This window comes from Rana temporaria, chromosome 1 (genome assembly GCF_905171775.1).
Source record: "Rana temporaria chromosome 1, aRanTem1.1, whole genome shotgun sequence".
NCBI lineage: Eukaryota > Metazoa > Chordata > Amphibia > Anura > Ranidae > Rana > Rana temporaria.
In genome coordinates this window covers 430,264,983-430,279,936 of record NC_053489.1, presented here as the reverse complement: position 1 = coordinate 430,279,936, position 14,954 = coordinate 430,264,983, and the positions used below count along the sequence as shown (strand labels likewise).

Sequence of the window (14,954 nt, the reverse complement as noted above, 5' to 3'; positions counted from 1 at the left end):
GCATGCTGCGCTTTCTAATTGGCGCAGTGGGGGAAGGAGAAGGAGGGGCAAACTTCCAGGAGAAGGGGACCTTTCGCAAACGGGTCCCCCCCCCCCTGAAAGGTGCCAAATGTGACACCGGAGGGGGAGGAAGCATGTAAGCAGAAGGTCCACTTTTGGGTGGCACTCTGCTTTTAAGGGTGAATTGTGTGGTCTCTGCCTTCCTCTATTCTCTTTTTAATTTGGCTTCTTGCCCCTTGCTGTATGGCAGTGGATACCTCCAGGTGGGTTAGATAATTCTTAGGACCATTATCTGAATCAAGGGTAGACGGGTCCCGCGGAGTTCCTCTGTCAGACCTTGGATACCTCCCAGGTGTTAACATCCTATAGGTTTTGCTCTTCTGGTGTTCACATGAACCATTCTTGGTTGTGGTATGCCTTCATTCTTTCCTACCCTCATTGTGATACTAAATGTGCACTCTGCCTTTTTTTCTTTAGTCAGACAGACTTCTCCGGTGGCACCTTGGGTTTTCTACTAATCTCCGGGATCCTTTGGCTATCCTTATGCGCATTTTACATGGTTGCAAGATTGTGTGCTTTTTTTTTTTGATAGATAGATAGATATTTAGAAATCGGGGCGGCTGATGGCCGATATATGATGCCGATTTTTTTTTTTTTTTTTTGGCAGGTGGCACTAATTGGCACTGGATGGAACAAATTGGCACTAGCCGATGGCTCTGATTGGCAGGTGGCACTAGATGGCACTGGCAGGTGGCACTGGATGGCACTAGTTAGCATTGGCAGGTGGCACTGGTTGGTACTGACAGATATCACTGGCACGTGGCACTGGATGGCAATAGTTAGCACTGGCAGATGGCACTGGTTGGCATTGGCACGTGGCTTTGGCAGGTGGCACTGGATGACACTGGTTGGCATTAGCAGATGGCACTGGCAGGTTTTACAGCACATAATGTAGCTGTGTGAAACTCACTCTCTCATACAGTTTCACATGGTGCTTCAGAGAGAGGGGAGATCAGATTCATTGTGATGTTGGAGGTGGGCGGGACCCGGGGTGGGCAGGCCTCAGCAGCTATCCAGCCAATGATCTCATCCCATTGGCTGGTGTTGGACAGCTGAGTCCCGCCCACGCCGACATCAGACCGTGCTAGTGACAGCTCCCTTCTGTGTTTCACACACACGGAGCTGCTCTGCAGACAGTGTGGAGAACCCCATGTTCCTCCTTCCTTCTCCACACTCTGCTGATGCAGATTTGCTAAATATCGGCCACATTTGGATAATAATCGGCCGATGCCGATTTCTCCAAAATGACCGAATATTGGCCCGATATATCGGCCGGCCGATATACATCGGTCGACCTCTAATATATATGTGTATGTATGGAATCTTTCTTCCCTAAATTCCAAGGGTTGGAGAGTGTGAAGCTGGGGCCTTTCGCTTGTAGACTGGTTAGACTTTTTTTGGCCAAGGTTCTCTCCAGAGATCTGTTCTTCTGGGGATTTTCCCTCGTTTCTGTTGTTCATATCAAGTTGTTGGTCTGTTTGTTCCTGATCAGATAATTACAGTATGTGGTTCCACTAGTTTTTGTGGGTTGTTGGGTTTTGCCCTCCTGCTCATGTAGGCAGTGTTAATTCAGCTATCGTTATTCTGGCTTGTGGTGATCTTTTTGTTCTTGGTATTGAACATCAGGTTGATCATCGTTGGCAGATTACCCTGTTTTAGCAGGAACCTAATCTCATCTGGTTCAAATTTGAGTGTTGGTCCTTCTGATGGTCCTGAGTTGCAAACAGCCCCTAGTCTCTGCTTGCATCTGTCAGTGGCTGTTGCCCACACCTTGGTTGAAATGATCTTAAATGTCCCAGCTGTTGCTGAATTTTGTGTCCCTCAATGGAAGAGAAATTGCCATAAAAGCTTTTTCTTGATGCCTATTGGGAAACACTATGATAATGGAGAGTACCGCGCTTAGGATCAAACTGTATGGGAAATATGGTAATAGTGGAAATAAAGAATATAATCCAATAAATAATATAATCAAATAAAGACTGCAGCCCCCCCGATGAGTGAATCTTATTGGGAAACACTAGCCACAGTATACCCGGCAAGTAAAAAAAATCATTTTTTTTAGAAAGTACAGGAAATACCTTTTTTTGATCTTGCCAGAAATAGTCACTTCCTATGAGCTTAACAGAAAGCACAAACCTCCTTATTCTTACTTTTGTAAGCTACTAATACCTTTAACATTCATGTAGTGGAAATGACTAAGGAACGTGTTTGAATTCCAGCCTAGCGGTCAACCATGGCTTCCTCCATACACAGTGAAAGAGTGTAGCCATCCATGGGCAACGTTGCCAAGTAGAAAATGAGTCTGACAAAATAATGCAACCACCTCATCCAAAGATTGGTAGATTGCAATATTGCATTTGTGTTGGTTTTAGATGAGCTTTAAATCTCCCAGTAGTTTATTTTTCCACCGTCTGACTAAAATTGGCACCAATTACTTGTAGGGAGAAAGAATTTTAAATCAAGTGTTTTTTTTTTTTTTCTAGACTTTTGTGACTCAGCTGGTTGCGTCAGACTGAGAAGAATGTTTTGGCAGTTTCAAAAATCCACGGATTACAATCCTAGAACTACCAGGTTCTTGGAGCCCAAAACAGCGCTGCACAACACATTTGAGATGAAAATCTTTAAGTTTGAGCTTACACTATTGCAATGCGGGAACCAACGTGATTCCAGTGCTGGTTCCCACATCTCTCTCACAGGCAGTTCACATTGTCCTCTGCGAACCGCTGTGGGTGTCAGAAAGTTACTTGCAGCCTCACATCGAATCGCAGTGCAAATTGTGAATTTGTACAGGAATCAATCTCATGGATGGCAACACCAATGCAATCCGATTCCAGTGTGGGGGGAAAAAAAGTTCCTGCACCTTGTTTTCGTGCCAATCCAATGCGAGTTCAGCCATACAATTTAATGGCTGAATTTGCATTTCACAGAAATTGCATATGCTTTGCGCAGCAATGCTGTGCGAATCGCATGCAATGTGTTGGCAATAGTGTGTAATTGCACTAATGGGGCAGATTGGGATTGGTATGAATGGCTTAATGTTTTTGTAAAGTGGTGCAGATTATGCATGTTTGGTACAAATTTTAAGATCAAAGAATTCATGAAGCAAAATATTTTTGGTCTTCCTTTCCAGTGGGCCCTTTAAGGATTGAGTTTTCAATATCCGTTAATCTAGACGACGTGAAGAAAACCAACCCAAATGTAATGGAAGGAGGGCGATTCAAGCCAAAGGACTGCAAGGCAGTGCAGAAAGTAGCCCTCATTATTCCATTCAGAAATCGTGATGAACATCTGAAGTATTGGTTATATTACCTGCACCCTATTTTACAAAGACAGCAACTTGACTACGGTGTTTATGTGATAAATCAGGTAAGCGGTGTGCTTTTTCTCCTACTCTGAAGGATGGCCTATAAATATTATGACCAAGCATTATTTTTCTGCTGTGAACCACATGTTTAAAGATATATGTGCATAACAATAATTTTTTTAAGACCTGGAAAATGTTTTTCAGCTGTCTTTAAAAAAAAAAAAAAGGGCAATTTCTACTTTTCAGAGTTGAACTTTTTTTTTTTTTTTGTGCCTGGAGAAAAAAAAAACATTCTTCCCAATTCACGTATTACCACTGTAAACTGAACTCTGATCATTCTGAAACACTTTATGACTTTTCTCACAGCTCGGGTAATATATCTGTTGCTGAATTTCAAACCATACATGATTCTAGCATTATTTTTTTTATGAAATATAGGAATGAATGTGTTATTTGATATTAACACTGTAAATGTTCTTACTCTTTTTGCGTTTGTACCATAGATGTTAATTACACCATTGCAAGCAGTGTAGAAAATACTGCCATTGCTATTGTATGCTTGCATTGTACATCCCTTTTAAGAACTTGAATTCTTTGAAACTTGGAAGTATTTTAGATTTAAAGAACTCTCACAAAACAAATTTTAAACTTTTTATTTTTTATTTTTTCACAAAGGGGACCAAGTGCAATGTAGCGCTTGGGCTTGTATGGATCAGTGGTGTGGTCCTGTTAAACATTAAAATACCCTTTCTTGCTGGCTATAGCTCCACACCATTCTAAAGCTCGAAATATGGGTGTTCCTATGGTGGTAGGTACCGCCAGCACTGAGCCCCCTGCGCCTTCTGTAATGTGACTGTTCTTTTTTTTTTTTTATTAGGAATGAACAATTTTTAGTTGTACCCTGAAAGCGCTGATTGATCATTGTGGTAAAAGATCACTCAGCTTTCTGTGCTCACCAGCCAAAGGATCATACAGCCAGACGGCGCTCTGTGATCTTTTGACTTTTATGATTAAGCAATCCTCATTGTAGGGACTGGTACCATGTGTGTCTCTGTCCCACAGTGCTAATTGCTCATGCATAAAGGCAAAAGATCTATTGGCCAGGACTTGCGTAGGTGTACAAGAAGCTACAAGCATTCCATGTGTGTTTTTTTTTTTTTTTTTTTTTTTTTTAATGGCAACGCTGATTTTAAGAGTGGCCCCTATTACCAAAGGCCAACGTTGTCACTCACAAATCATTCTCCTTTCGAGATGTGTGGCTGGAGAGGATGTCTGAACTGTACAACCATGCTGCTTGGCAATGGCAGAACCAATTCCAGCAGGACCAAATGCAACGTGTACTTGGCTTACCAATGAGTTGATTATAAATCAAAAAAAGAGGTTACGACTTCTTTAGTTCTGCATCATATATGTTTACACATTTATCTAATTTGTAATACGACTTTGGCCAACCTAAAGCACGTAGACTGTGTTCAGAAAAAAAAGCAGATACTTTGCAATGTGTAGGCTCCTGACACTTTTGGCAAGCATTTAATAATTGGCTCTGTAGGCATGTGAAAATGTACAGTTATATGCAGTAGCAAGTCAGAGGTTTAGTGAGCACCCCAGTGAAATATTGCTTTGTGTTCCCATCCTTTTTAAATTGTGTCTTTCGTTTATTAACATTTTGTAAAATTTACAAGGGTTGTCTCCCTCATCCAGTTTACTGCCATAAAAATTTACATATACAACATCCTTTTCTCATTTCTTTGTGAAATGAATGGAATTGTTGATTGTTCGCTTTGGCTAAAGGCCCACACGTGACCTTTATAAAAAATAATTAGTTTTCTAATTGCTTCTACTGTCGGCATTCCTTTTTTTTGCTAGTGTCCTAGGAGGATGAACATCTTTTCTTCAGCTCTGGTGATCTACCTGTTTTGTTTTTTTGCTGACGTTTTTTTTTTGTTTTTTGTTTTTTTTGTTTTTTTCCTTCTCTTCTCTTCAATGAAGCCTGATGGAGTATTGTCTCTGCAGCTATCTGGCTTAGTTGTCCTTTTTGTTTTTGGAGTACAATGTTTAGACCTCACTGGCCTTGACAATGCAGAGATAGCTTTGTAGTGACTTTCAGGCACTGAGTTCTGAGTTGGGCGTTTTGTAGACTCCATTCTGATAAATGCTAGCTGTGGAGCACTTTCCAGGTCCAGAGTTGTAGGCATTACCTCAGCACTTGTCCTGTCTCTGAAGACCCACTTAGCAAGTCTCTGTAAGGCCCAGCATCGGAAGCCATCCAATTACATAGGTCACCTACTTGCCATTTTTGCCTTTTGAAGGGTATAACACCTATATCTCCCTCTTACCTGCCATACAGCATTAATGGAGCCTACTGGTGCACCTCCTTGCAAAAGCCACATTGAACTTTGGTCATCCAACCCTCACTTGCTAACAGCTGTCACTTTCTATTGCTTAGAATCATGAAATCCCATTATTGTCTGGGTCCTCTGCCCTCTTGGTTGGGGTTTTTACCAAGGTCATGCAAGACATTATCCAAAGCGCCCAGTTTTTAGCAGACTGCTTGCAGAGGCCATAAGCTTGCTTCTGTCCATTCTGCGGGTTGTGCTGGTTTCCATAGCAATGTTTGACCCACAGACTTGTCTGTATGTAGCCTGTTTCTTCTACCAGTTCTTCAGCCAACTTTGTTAAGCCAAGTCTGGTCAAATCTCTTTAACACTTCAATACCACACACTTACACCCCCTTCTTGCCCAGGCCAATTTTTAGCACTGCCACACTTTAAAGGACAATTGCGCAATCATGCTACACTGTACCCAAACAAACTTATTTTCTTTCCACAAATAGCGCTTTCTTTTGGTGATATTTTGATCACTGCTGAGGTTTTTATTTTTTGCGCACCAAATAAAAAGACCAAAAATTTGTAAAAAAAAGTACGTTTTCTCCTTCACTGAAGTGCACTAATAAGACTGCAGTAATGGGCACTGATAAGGCGGAACCAATGGGCACTGAAAGGCTGCACTGATGGATACTTATGGGTGGCACTGCTGGCAATCAGACATCTGGCAGGCATTAGTGGGTTTGGACTGGCACCATTTGTGGGCACTGGCATATTTTGGACACTGTGTGATATCCCTGGCGGCCATGGGGGGCGTACCTGTTCATCCATGTGGGGGGCATTCCTGGTGGTCTAATGTGGACATCCGGAGGGGCTGCGCTAATAATCGGTGCAGACCCCTCTGTCAGAGCCGCCAATCGGCTCTCCTTCACTCGTGTCTGTCAGACGCGAGTGAGGAAAAGCTGATAAACGGCTCTTCCTGTTTTACACTGATCAGCCAACACTGCTGATCACATGGTAAAGAGCCTCCATTTCGGAGATTAGTGTAGTGGTGTGTCAGACTGACATGCCGCACCATCGATCGCCACGCGCCCTGGCAGTTATCCTGCTGGACGTCATATGACGCCCAGTCAGAATAACTGAACCCAGACCCGGCTGCCATTTTGTTATAGCAGATGGCTGTAGTTGTAAACTTCCAATGTGACAGTTTGCTAGAAATGTCTCCTCATTTCCTGCATGTCTCATGTCTGTACATGCAATGCATCCGGAAAGTATTCACAGTGCTTTACTTTTCTACATTTTATGTTACAGCCTTATTCCAAAATGGATTATTTTCCTTTAAAATTCTACAAACCAAACCCCATAATGACAACGTAAACAAAGTTTGTTTGAAATCCTTTCTAATCATCCTTGAGATGTTTCTACGTCTTAATGGAGTCCACCTGTGGTAAATTCAGTTAAATGGACATGATTTGGAAAGGCACACACCTGTCTATATAAGGTCTACCAGTTAACAGTGCATGTCAGAGCACAAACCAAGCCATGAAGCCCAAGGAATTGTCTGTATTGTATTGAGGTACAGATTTGGGGAAGGTAAAAGAAAACTTTCTGCAGCATTGACGGTCCCAATGAGCACAGTGGCCTTCCATCGTAAATGGAAGAAATTTTTAACCACCAAGACTCCTTCCTAGAGCGGGCCACCCAGCCAAAACTGAGCAATTGGGGCAGAAGGGCCTTAGGTAGGGGACCAAGAACCCTGTGGTCACTGACAGCTCAAGTGTTTCTCTGTGGAGAGAGGAGACCAACTATCTCTGCAGCACTCCACCAATCAGGTCAGTATGGTCCCTACAGTAAAGCATGGTGGTGGCAGCATCCTGCTGTGGGGATGTTTTTCAGTGGCATGGACTAGGAGACTAGTGAAGATCGAGGGAAAGATTAATGCAGCAATGTAAAGGGACGTCCTTAATGAAAACCTGCTCCTGAGCACTCAGAATGGAGCGAAGGTTGTCTTCCAACAGGACAATGACCCTAAGCACACAGCCAAGATAACAAAGGAGTGGCTAAGAGACAACTCTAAATGTCCTTGAGTGGCCCAGCCAGAGCCCAGACTTGAACCCGATTTAACATCTCTGGAGAGATCTGAAAATGGCTGTGCACCGATGCTCCCCATCCAACCTGATGGAGCTTATGAGGTCCTGCAAAGAAGAATGGGAGAAACGGCACACAAATAGGTGTGCCAAGCTTGTAGTTATACTTAAAGCAGAGTTCCACCCACATTTTTCACTCTTAACCATGCAGCACTAATGTGCACCCTTAAAAAAAAAAATTGGCAATTTATTTTTATTTGTGTTCACTTGTCTGATTTATGCCTGTATCTATTTTCACTTCTTCCTCCTTTAGGGGCCGCGGCTCCGAATGTCTTTTCCGGCTTTGCATTGGCTCCTGGGCGATCTTGGTCAGCTTGAAATGACACGGCTTCAGTAACATTTTAGCATTGGCATCTATGGAAAATCTTGGTCAGCTTGCCATGTCAAGCTAACCAAGATTTCCCATTCAAGCCCATGTTAATTGTTACTGGAGCCGTGCCATGTCAAGCTGACCAAGATTGCACTGCACATGCGCAAAATCAGCAGGTGCATGCTGGGTAGCCAGCATGCACGGAATCCAGGAGGGACACTTCAGCTTTAGATGCCCACACTGGAGATGGCCACACTGTGCAGAAAACTCCATGACAGTGATACATTTTATTTTGCCAAAGAGGAAACCAAGGTCTTGCAGCTCTGTGGTATCAGTACACATTTGATCTATCCTTCACAGGATTGAGATGGAGGGCATTTCAGTGATCCTCATTGTTCAGGCTGCCGAATCGGAGTTGGTATTCTGACCTGGTAAGAATCTTGGCAGATGCTCCATGGGCTCTGCCAGATTGTCCTCTGTTGCAAGAACCGATTTGTCGCTGCTTTTAAAGGCATCGTTTTTGAAGCCTAGGTTGTGGGAAATGGGGGCATCTGAGTTTGTGACTCCCAAGCTAAGAATATTACAAGGTTTACCATTGGACATGGTAGACATACTTTTACTTGGATTGAGCCTCAGTGCTTCCACCAAGATTTTCTCTGTGGGATGAATCCTCTTCTTCCTGCAGATAAGTCTGGACCAGAGCGTGGCAGTTGGCAATATCAAGGGCAGGTTTCTGCACTTTCTATTCAGTTTCAGAGCCCCTTGCTCATTGACTGACCTTTTTGTATAGAGGGTCTATAAAAAAGCGCAACCCCCCCCCCCCCCCCCCCGAATAATTTCTTCAGTACAATCTACATCTGGTAATCTCTGCACTTCAGAAACCACCATTTGAACCAGTTCCATTACTCTCACCCACACAAGTTTTTCCTTGCAGCCGTCACCTCTGCAAGGTGAATGTCTGTCTGATCTGTTGGCTTTATGGTGCAAAGAACGGTTTCTGATTTTTGCACCAGAACATGGTTTCTCTGTTCATCGGTCTGGCTTCAATTCCCGGAAAGGAAATTTTTTCTCCACTGTCTGGATGTGGTTTGGGCTGAGTCCATCTCTAAGCCACGGTTTCTTTTTTGAAGACTGATTCCTTGTCAACCTTAATGAACCAAGCTTTTTGAGTCTGAGACAGAACCTTGGGGTGCCTACTTTTTATGGGCAAGGTTGAATGTCAGATTTTCTTATAACTGATACTAAGTGAATGTATCTTTTTAGGCTAGGTTCACACTGCTGCGAATTCTATTGCGCGTATGAGCTGTTGCGATTTCTCAAATTCGCAAGTCATTTAAATTATAATTGAACATTAGTGCCGTTCACATCAATGCATTGCGAATATAAGCTGCGAGAAAAAAGGGTCCTGTGCAAGTCTGATCCATGTGCAATGCAAATTCAGCTCTATAGACTGACATTTCCTGAAATTGCGGTAAGATCGCAAATTTTGAATTGGCAGCAGTGTGAACCTAGCCTTACTTATACTTTTATTATGTGATGCAGATGTATTGGTGTACTCCTTGTAACATATCATTTAAATCTAGTTTTATATTCTACTGCTGGTTGATGGGGCTGTCTTAGTTTTGTTAATGTTTTTTGTCTTCTAGTGGTGATAAACTTTGGAGTTGTACACAGAAATATAATGACCACATGATGGCTAATGTTGGACTGGAATAAAAAATCTTAACACTGCATCCAAGTTAGCGGTTTCCTCTTACTGTGCCTTGAAAAAGTATTCGTTCCCAATGTTTTCATGTTGCAACCAAAAATGTAAATGTATTTTATTGCCATTTTTATGTTGTAGACCAAGTGTTGCATAATTCTGAAGTAGAAGGTAAATTATGGTTTTCAAAATTTACAAATATTTGAAAAATGTGGGGTGCATTTGTGTTCAGCCCTCTTTAGGCTGGCCATACATTATACAATTTTCTTCTATAGATTTACCAAAACCATATAATATGAGGTCAAATCTGAACACTTTCAATTTTGTATGCGATCAGGCAGGCCCCTGTACTACACAGTTGAAGGTAAATCTAAAGGAAACAATGAGAAAATTTGTAAGGTGTATGGCCAGCTTTAGTCTGATACCCCTAACTAAAAGTGGAAAAGTAATCTAGTGGAACCAATTGCCTTCAGAAGTCGTCTAATTAGTAAATAGTCCATATGTGCGTAATTTAATCTCAGTATAAATACAGCTATTTTTATTAGAGAAATGTGGTGAACAAACCGCATCATGAAGGCCAAGGAACACACGACAGGTCAGGGATAAAGTTTTTAATTTTTTTTTTTAAAGCAGGGTTGGCTTCTAACAAAATATCCCAAGCTTTGAACATCTCGGAGTACTGTTCAATCCATAATCCAAAAATGGAAAGAGTGGCACAACTGCAAACCTACCAAGACACAGCCGTCCACCTAAACTGACAGGCCAGGCAAGGAGAGCGATAATCGGAGAAGAAGCCTATGGTAACTCGGGAGAAGCTGCAGGAATCCACAGGACAACTATTAGTCGAGCACTTCACAAATCTGGCCTTTATGGAAGAGTGGCAAGAAAAAAGCCATTGTTAAAAAAAGCCATAAGAAGGCCCATTTGTAGTTTGCGAGAAGCCATGTGGGGGAAACGGCAAACATGTAGAAGAAGGTTCTCTGGTCAGATGAGACCAAAATGTTACTTTTTGGCCTAAAAGCAAAGCACTATATGTGGCAGAAAACTAGCACTGCACATCACCCTGAACATACCATTGCCGTTATGCAGCATCATGTTGTGAGACAGAACAAACTGGTCAGAGTTGATGCGAAATATGAATGGAGCCAAATAAAGGGCAATTTAAGAAAAAAAATTAATAACCTGTTGGAGTCTGCAGAAGACTTAAGACTGGGCGGATGTTCACCTTCCAGCAGGACAACAACCCTAAACATACAGCCAGAGCTACAGTGGAGTGGTTTAGACCAGGGGTCTCCAAACTTTTCAGCACAAGGGTCACATTGTAGATTTTACCAGTGTTCAGGGGCCGAAAACTTCAGCCGCCTGTGTCCCCATTATCGGTGTCCCCGGCAGAGTTTGCCCCATTATCGGTGTCCCCGGCAGAGTTTGCCCCATTATCGGTGTCCCCGGCAGAGTTTGCCCCATTATCGGTGTCCCCGGCAGAGTTTGCCCCATTATCGGTGTCCCCGGCAGAGTTTGCCCCATTATCGGTGTCCCCGGCAGAGTTTGCCCCATTATCGGTGTCCCCGGCAGAGTTTGCCCCGCATATAGTTCCCCATTATCGGTGTCCCCAACATTGCCTTCTAGCAGCCAATCCTCAGCTCAGCACAGCAGCCAATCCTCTGGCAGCATGGGAGGGTGTGCGGGGAGCGGCTTTTTGTCCTGGACCTGCTAGACATTTACTGCCGATAACCGCAGCTGCTTTTAAAATCCAGCAGATCAACAGTGCTGTGTTGGCAGTCTGGGCAAGCTGGGGGCTGGACAAAACACACCCGGGGTTTGGAGGCCCCTGGTTTAGACCAAGGCATAGTCATGTGTTAGACTGGCCCAGTCAAAGTCCTGACCTAAATGCGATTGAAAATCTGTGACAAGACTTGAAAATTGCTGTTCTGACACTCTCCATCTAATCTGATAGCACTTGAGCTATTTTGCAAAGAATGGGCAAACATTTCACTCTCCTAGATGTGCAAAGCTGGTAGAGACATCCCTAAAAAGACTTGCGGCTGTAATTGCAGTGAAAGGCGGTTCTACAAAGTATTGACTTGGGGGGGGCTGAATACAAATGCACCCACACTTTTCACATTTATTTGTAAAAAGTTGAAAAACATTTTCCTTCCACTTCACAGTTATGTGCCACTTTGTGTTGATCTGTCACATTTAATCCTAATAAAATACATTTACGGTTTTGGTTTCAACATGACAAAATGTGGAACATTTCAAGGGGTATGAATACCCTTTTCAAGGCACTGTATGTGCACACAGTGGCTAAAAAATGTATAGGCACAAGCTGTCATTTTTTAAGCACATTGGCTGCCTGTCTGAGATTAGTTTGGTACTTTCCTAATTATCGCAGGCTGTGATTGGCCCTTGACTTCACAAAAAGTAAAGGGGCAATTAGAAAATCAAACCTTTCCATTATAGTCTATAAACCTTTGTCTCTGAATTAAGTGTTTCTAGTATATGGTTATTTATCTTCATATGCTGCTTTAGGGCACATTCCAACCATTGCAATGCATTGGCATGTATTATGCTATGTCGCATTAGGGCAGCCAGTTCATTTGATTGGGCTGCTTAACACCCGAAACGCACCAAAAGGTCTGGCAGCGCACACCAACATCTGTTTGGTGCATTGTGCTGCAACACTCATCCACCAGTAAAGTGCATTGGGGTGCCATGCAGCACAGCCCCCAATGAATGTAGCTTTTAACATGCATATTACGGAAACGCAAAAAACTGAGCAGACCCTGAACATATTGAAATTGCATGCACGGGATGACTGACCTAATATTTATACCTTTTTGCTGTTTTTAGCGCAAATTTAAAATCTGACTTGTCTGCATTCTGAAGTATGTTTTGGTATTGTGAATTGCTTTGTTTTCCTATAAACATGTCAGATGAGGGCTTTTACATATTGTGCTGGTTTTACTTGACAAGTACAGGCAATTCTGTACACTAAAAGACGGAGTAGGGGGTCACCTGCTTTTTCACATCATGGACTAAACTTGGTGTAACTTTTTGTGGAAACTTGCTGTCCCTGACCCCTTTGTAACATTTTGAGAATGCAGCATGTAAAATCGTTCATCTGACATTTCTACTTTCTTATGTTTCCTCATCTTTATTTTTCCTATCTTTCTCTTCTGCTTCCCACTTTGATTTTTCCAATGTGTAGAAACGCAAATAATGAAGAAACACCAGATGAACCTCGAGCTGATGGTTTTTCTCTACTGTGTACCTGAAAATATAAACTTCAGATTGTAGTGCACATGACTGCACATTTTTAGCAGATTTTTTAATGTTGCTGCTGCTTGATATACATTCCTTGTTAAACAGGTATGGAACTATTTGTTTTTCAAATTTTGTTCACCGTAGATGAAATGTATTGTACAGCTAGTCCTGCTAGTTTTTTTGATGTAAATAACTATTTGTCTTAATAGCAGTGTCCCTAAAAAAATATATATATTTTATTTTAAATTGGCTTTCTGTGGCCTAGAACAGTAGGAATAATTTGCGGATATTCTCATGGGGCCACGGTAAATGTTTCATGCAGTAGTCATGCTAAGGTTTACCCTAAAGACTTCATGTTTTGTGCATTATATTGCTACGAAACTTTTTTTTGTACTTCTTTTTTTTTTTTTTTTTTTTTTTTGAGTAGCTGCCAAAAACATATTTGCGAACGCAATTTACAAATTCGCAATTTCAAGATATGGAAATTCAATACTTTGTATATTACAATGCAGTACCTGTAGCTTTTGTTGTGCCCAGTGTTAACCTGTAAGCCTGTAATGTAGGCTTAAATGAACACTGACACAAAAGGTACATTTATAGTGCACTTGCTGTAGGCTGGGAAAGCTCACAAGTGCCTTTCAACTCCAAAGGGAATTGTTTCCTAGAAACATGTTCCGTAATTAGGGGTGTTTGAATCCCTCTTGGGATAGACAATAGCAATTACTTACGCTGTTCTGTGTTTGTGTCCTTTTCTTTGTCGTTATGATCTGGAGAAACAAAATCTAAGTAAGAGACCCGAAATTGGGTGCAATGGTTAGGTTTTTGCATAAAACTGGTTTCATAACTTGTGTAAATAATGCTTTGCTGGCCTGAACTGTATAAAGGGAACCATTTTTAACCACTTAAAGGGTCACTAAAGGAAAAAAAAATTTTTTGCTGAAATGACTGTTGACAGGGTATAGAGACATAAAAGTTAACTGATTCCTTTTAAAAATGATGAAAAATAGATTAAATTCTATCATATAATGTGCCTCTAGTTTCACTTTCGCTTTTAAACTGATTTCATGTTTATGTGTAGTAAAGAGACACACAGAACAAAAACAAACAAATCCAGGGCAGTGTTTTGTTTTTAAAATGAATCGGATTGGTTCTGAGGAGTTTTAGACACACAGCTTAGACCACAGTGAGAAGCTCCCATGAGAAATTTCCTATGGAGCCAGAGAACCAGGAAGTGAGGATTTCAGCAAAGGATTACAGCTGCTTCAAAGCAAAAACGGACAATGAGGACATGAGATCAAGACTAAAGGTAAAGCAAGCTATTTAGCCCAAATTTTTTTTTTATTTAGTGATCCTTTAAGACACGGACCAATATGCAGGTTAAGGACCTGGCCCCTGTTTGTGATTTGGTGTCGCTTTAACTGACCATTGCCCGGTCGTGCGACGTTTTTCCCACAAATAGAGCCTTCTTTTTGTTTTATTTGATCACCTCTGCCGGTTTTTATTTTTTGCGCAATAAACGAAAATAGAGCGACAGTTTTGAAAAAAAACATTTTTTTAACTTTTTGCTATAATATCCCCCAAAAAATGTTTCCTCGGTTTAAGCCAATACGTATTCCAGCCCTCAAATTCACTTTTACTTGCATCTTGCGAGTATAATTTTTTCCAGGGCGAGTGAGGATTCGGGGGTGAACCAGGCTGACAGCCCGGAAACTGTCAGGCGGCAGGGCTGCCCTGCCCTGGCACCGCTTTGAGCGAGGCTGCAGTAGAACACCTTCATTGTAGGACAATAGTGTCCCGCAATGAAAGTGACAGTCTGGGAACGGGTGGACCAAGCCGCCATAGC

The 14,954-nt window shown here is 42.1% G+C and overlaps 1 protein-coding gene across 1 annotated transcript in view; it reads left to right on the top strand.

Moving 5' to 3' along the window:
• The window catches only part of B4GALT1 (beta-1,4-galactosyltransferase 1), a 98,588-nt gene that overhangs the window by 41,965 nt on the left and 41,669 nt on the right, over positions 1-14,954 (top strand). Inside the window, exon 2 of the mRNA XM_040325527.1 lies at positions 3,191-3,426. Coding sequence (XP_040181461.1) covers positions 3,191-3,426 — 236 coding nt within the window. The remainder of the gene's footprint in view (positions 1-3,190; positions 3,427-14,954) is intronic.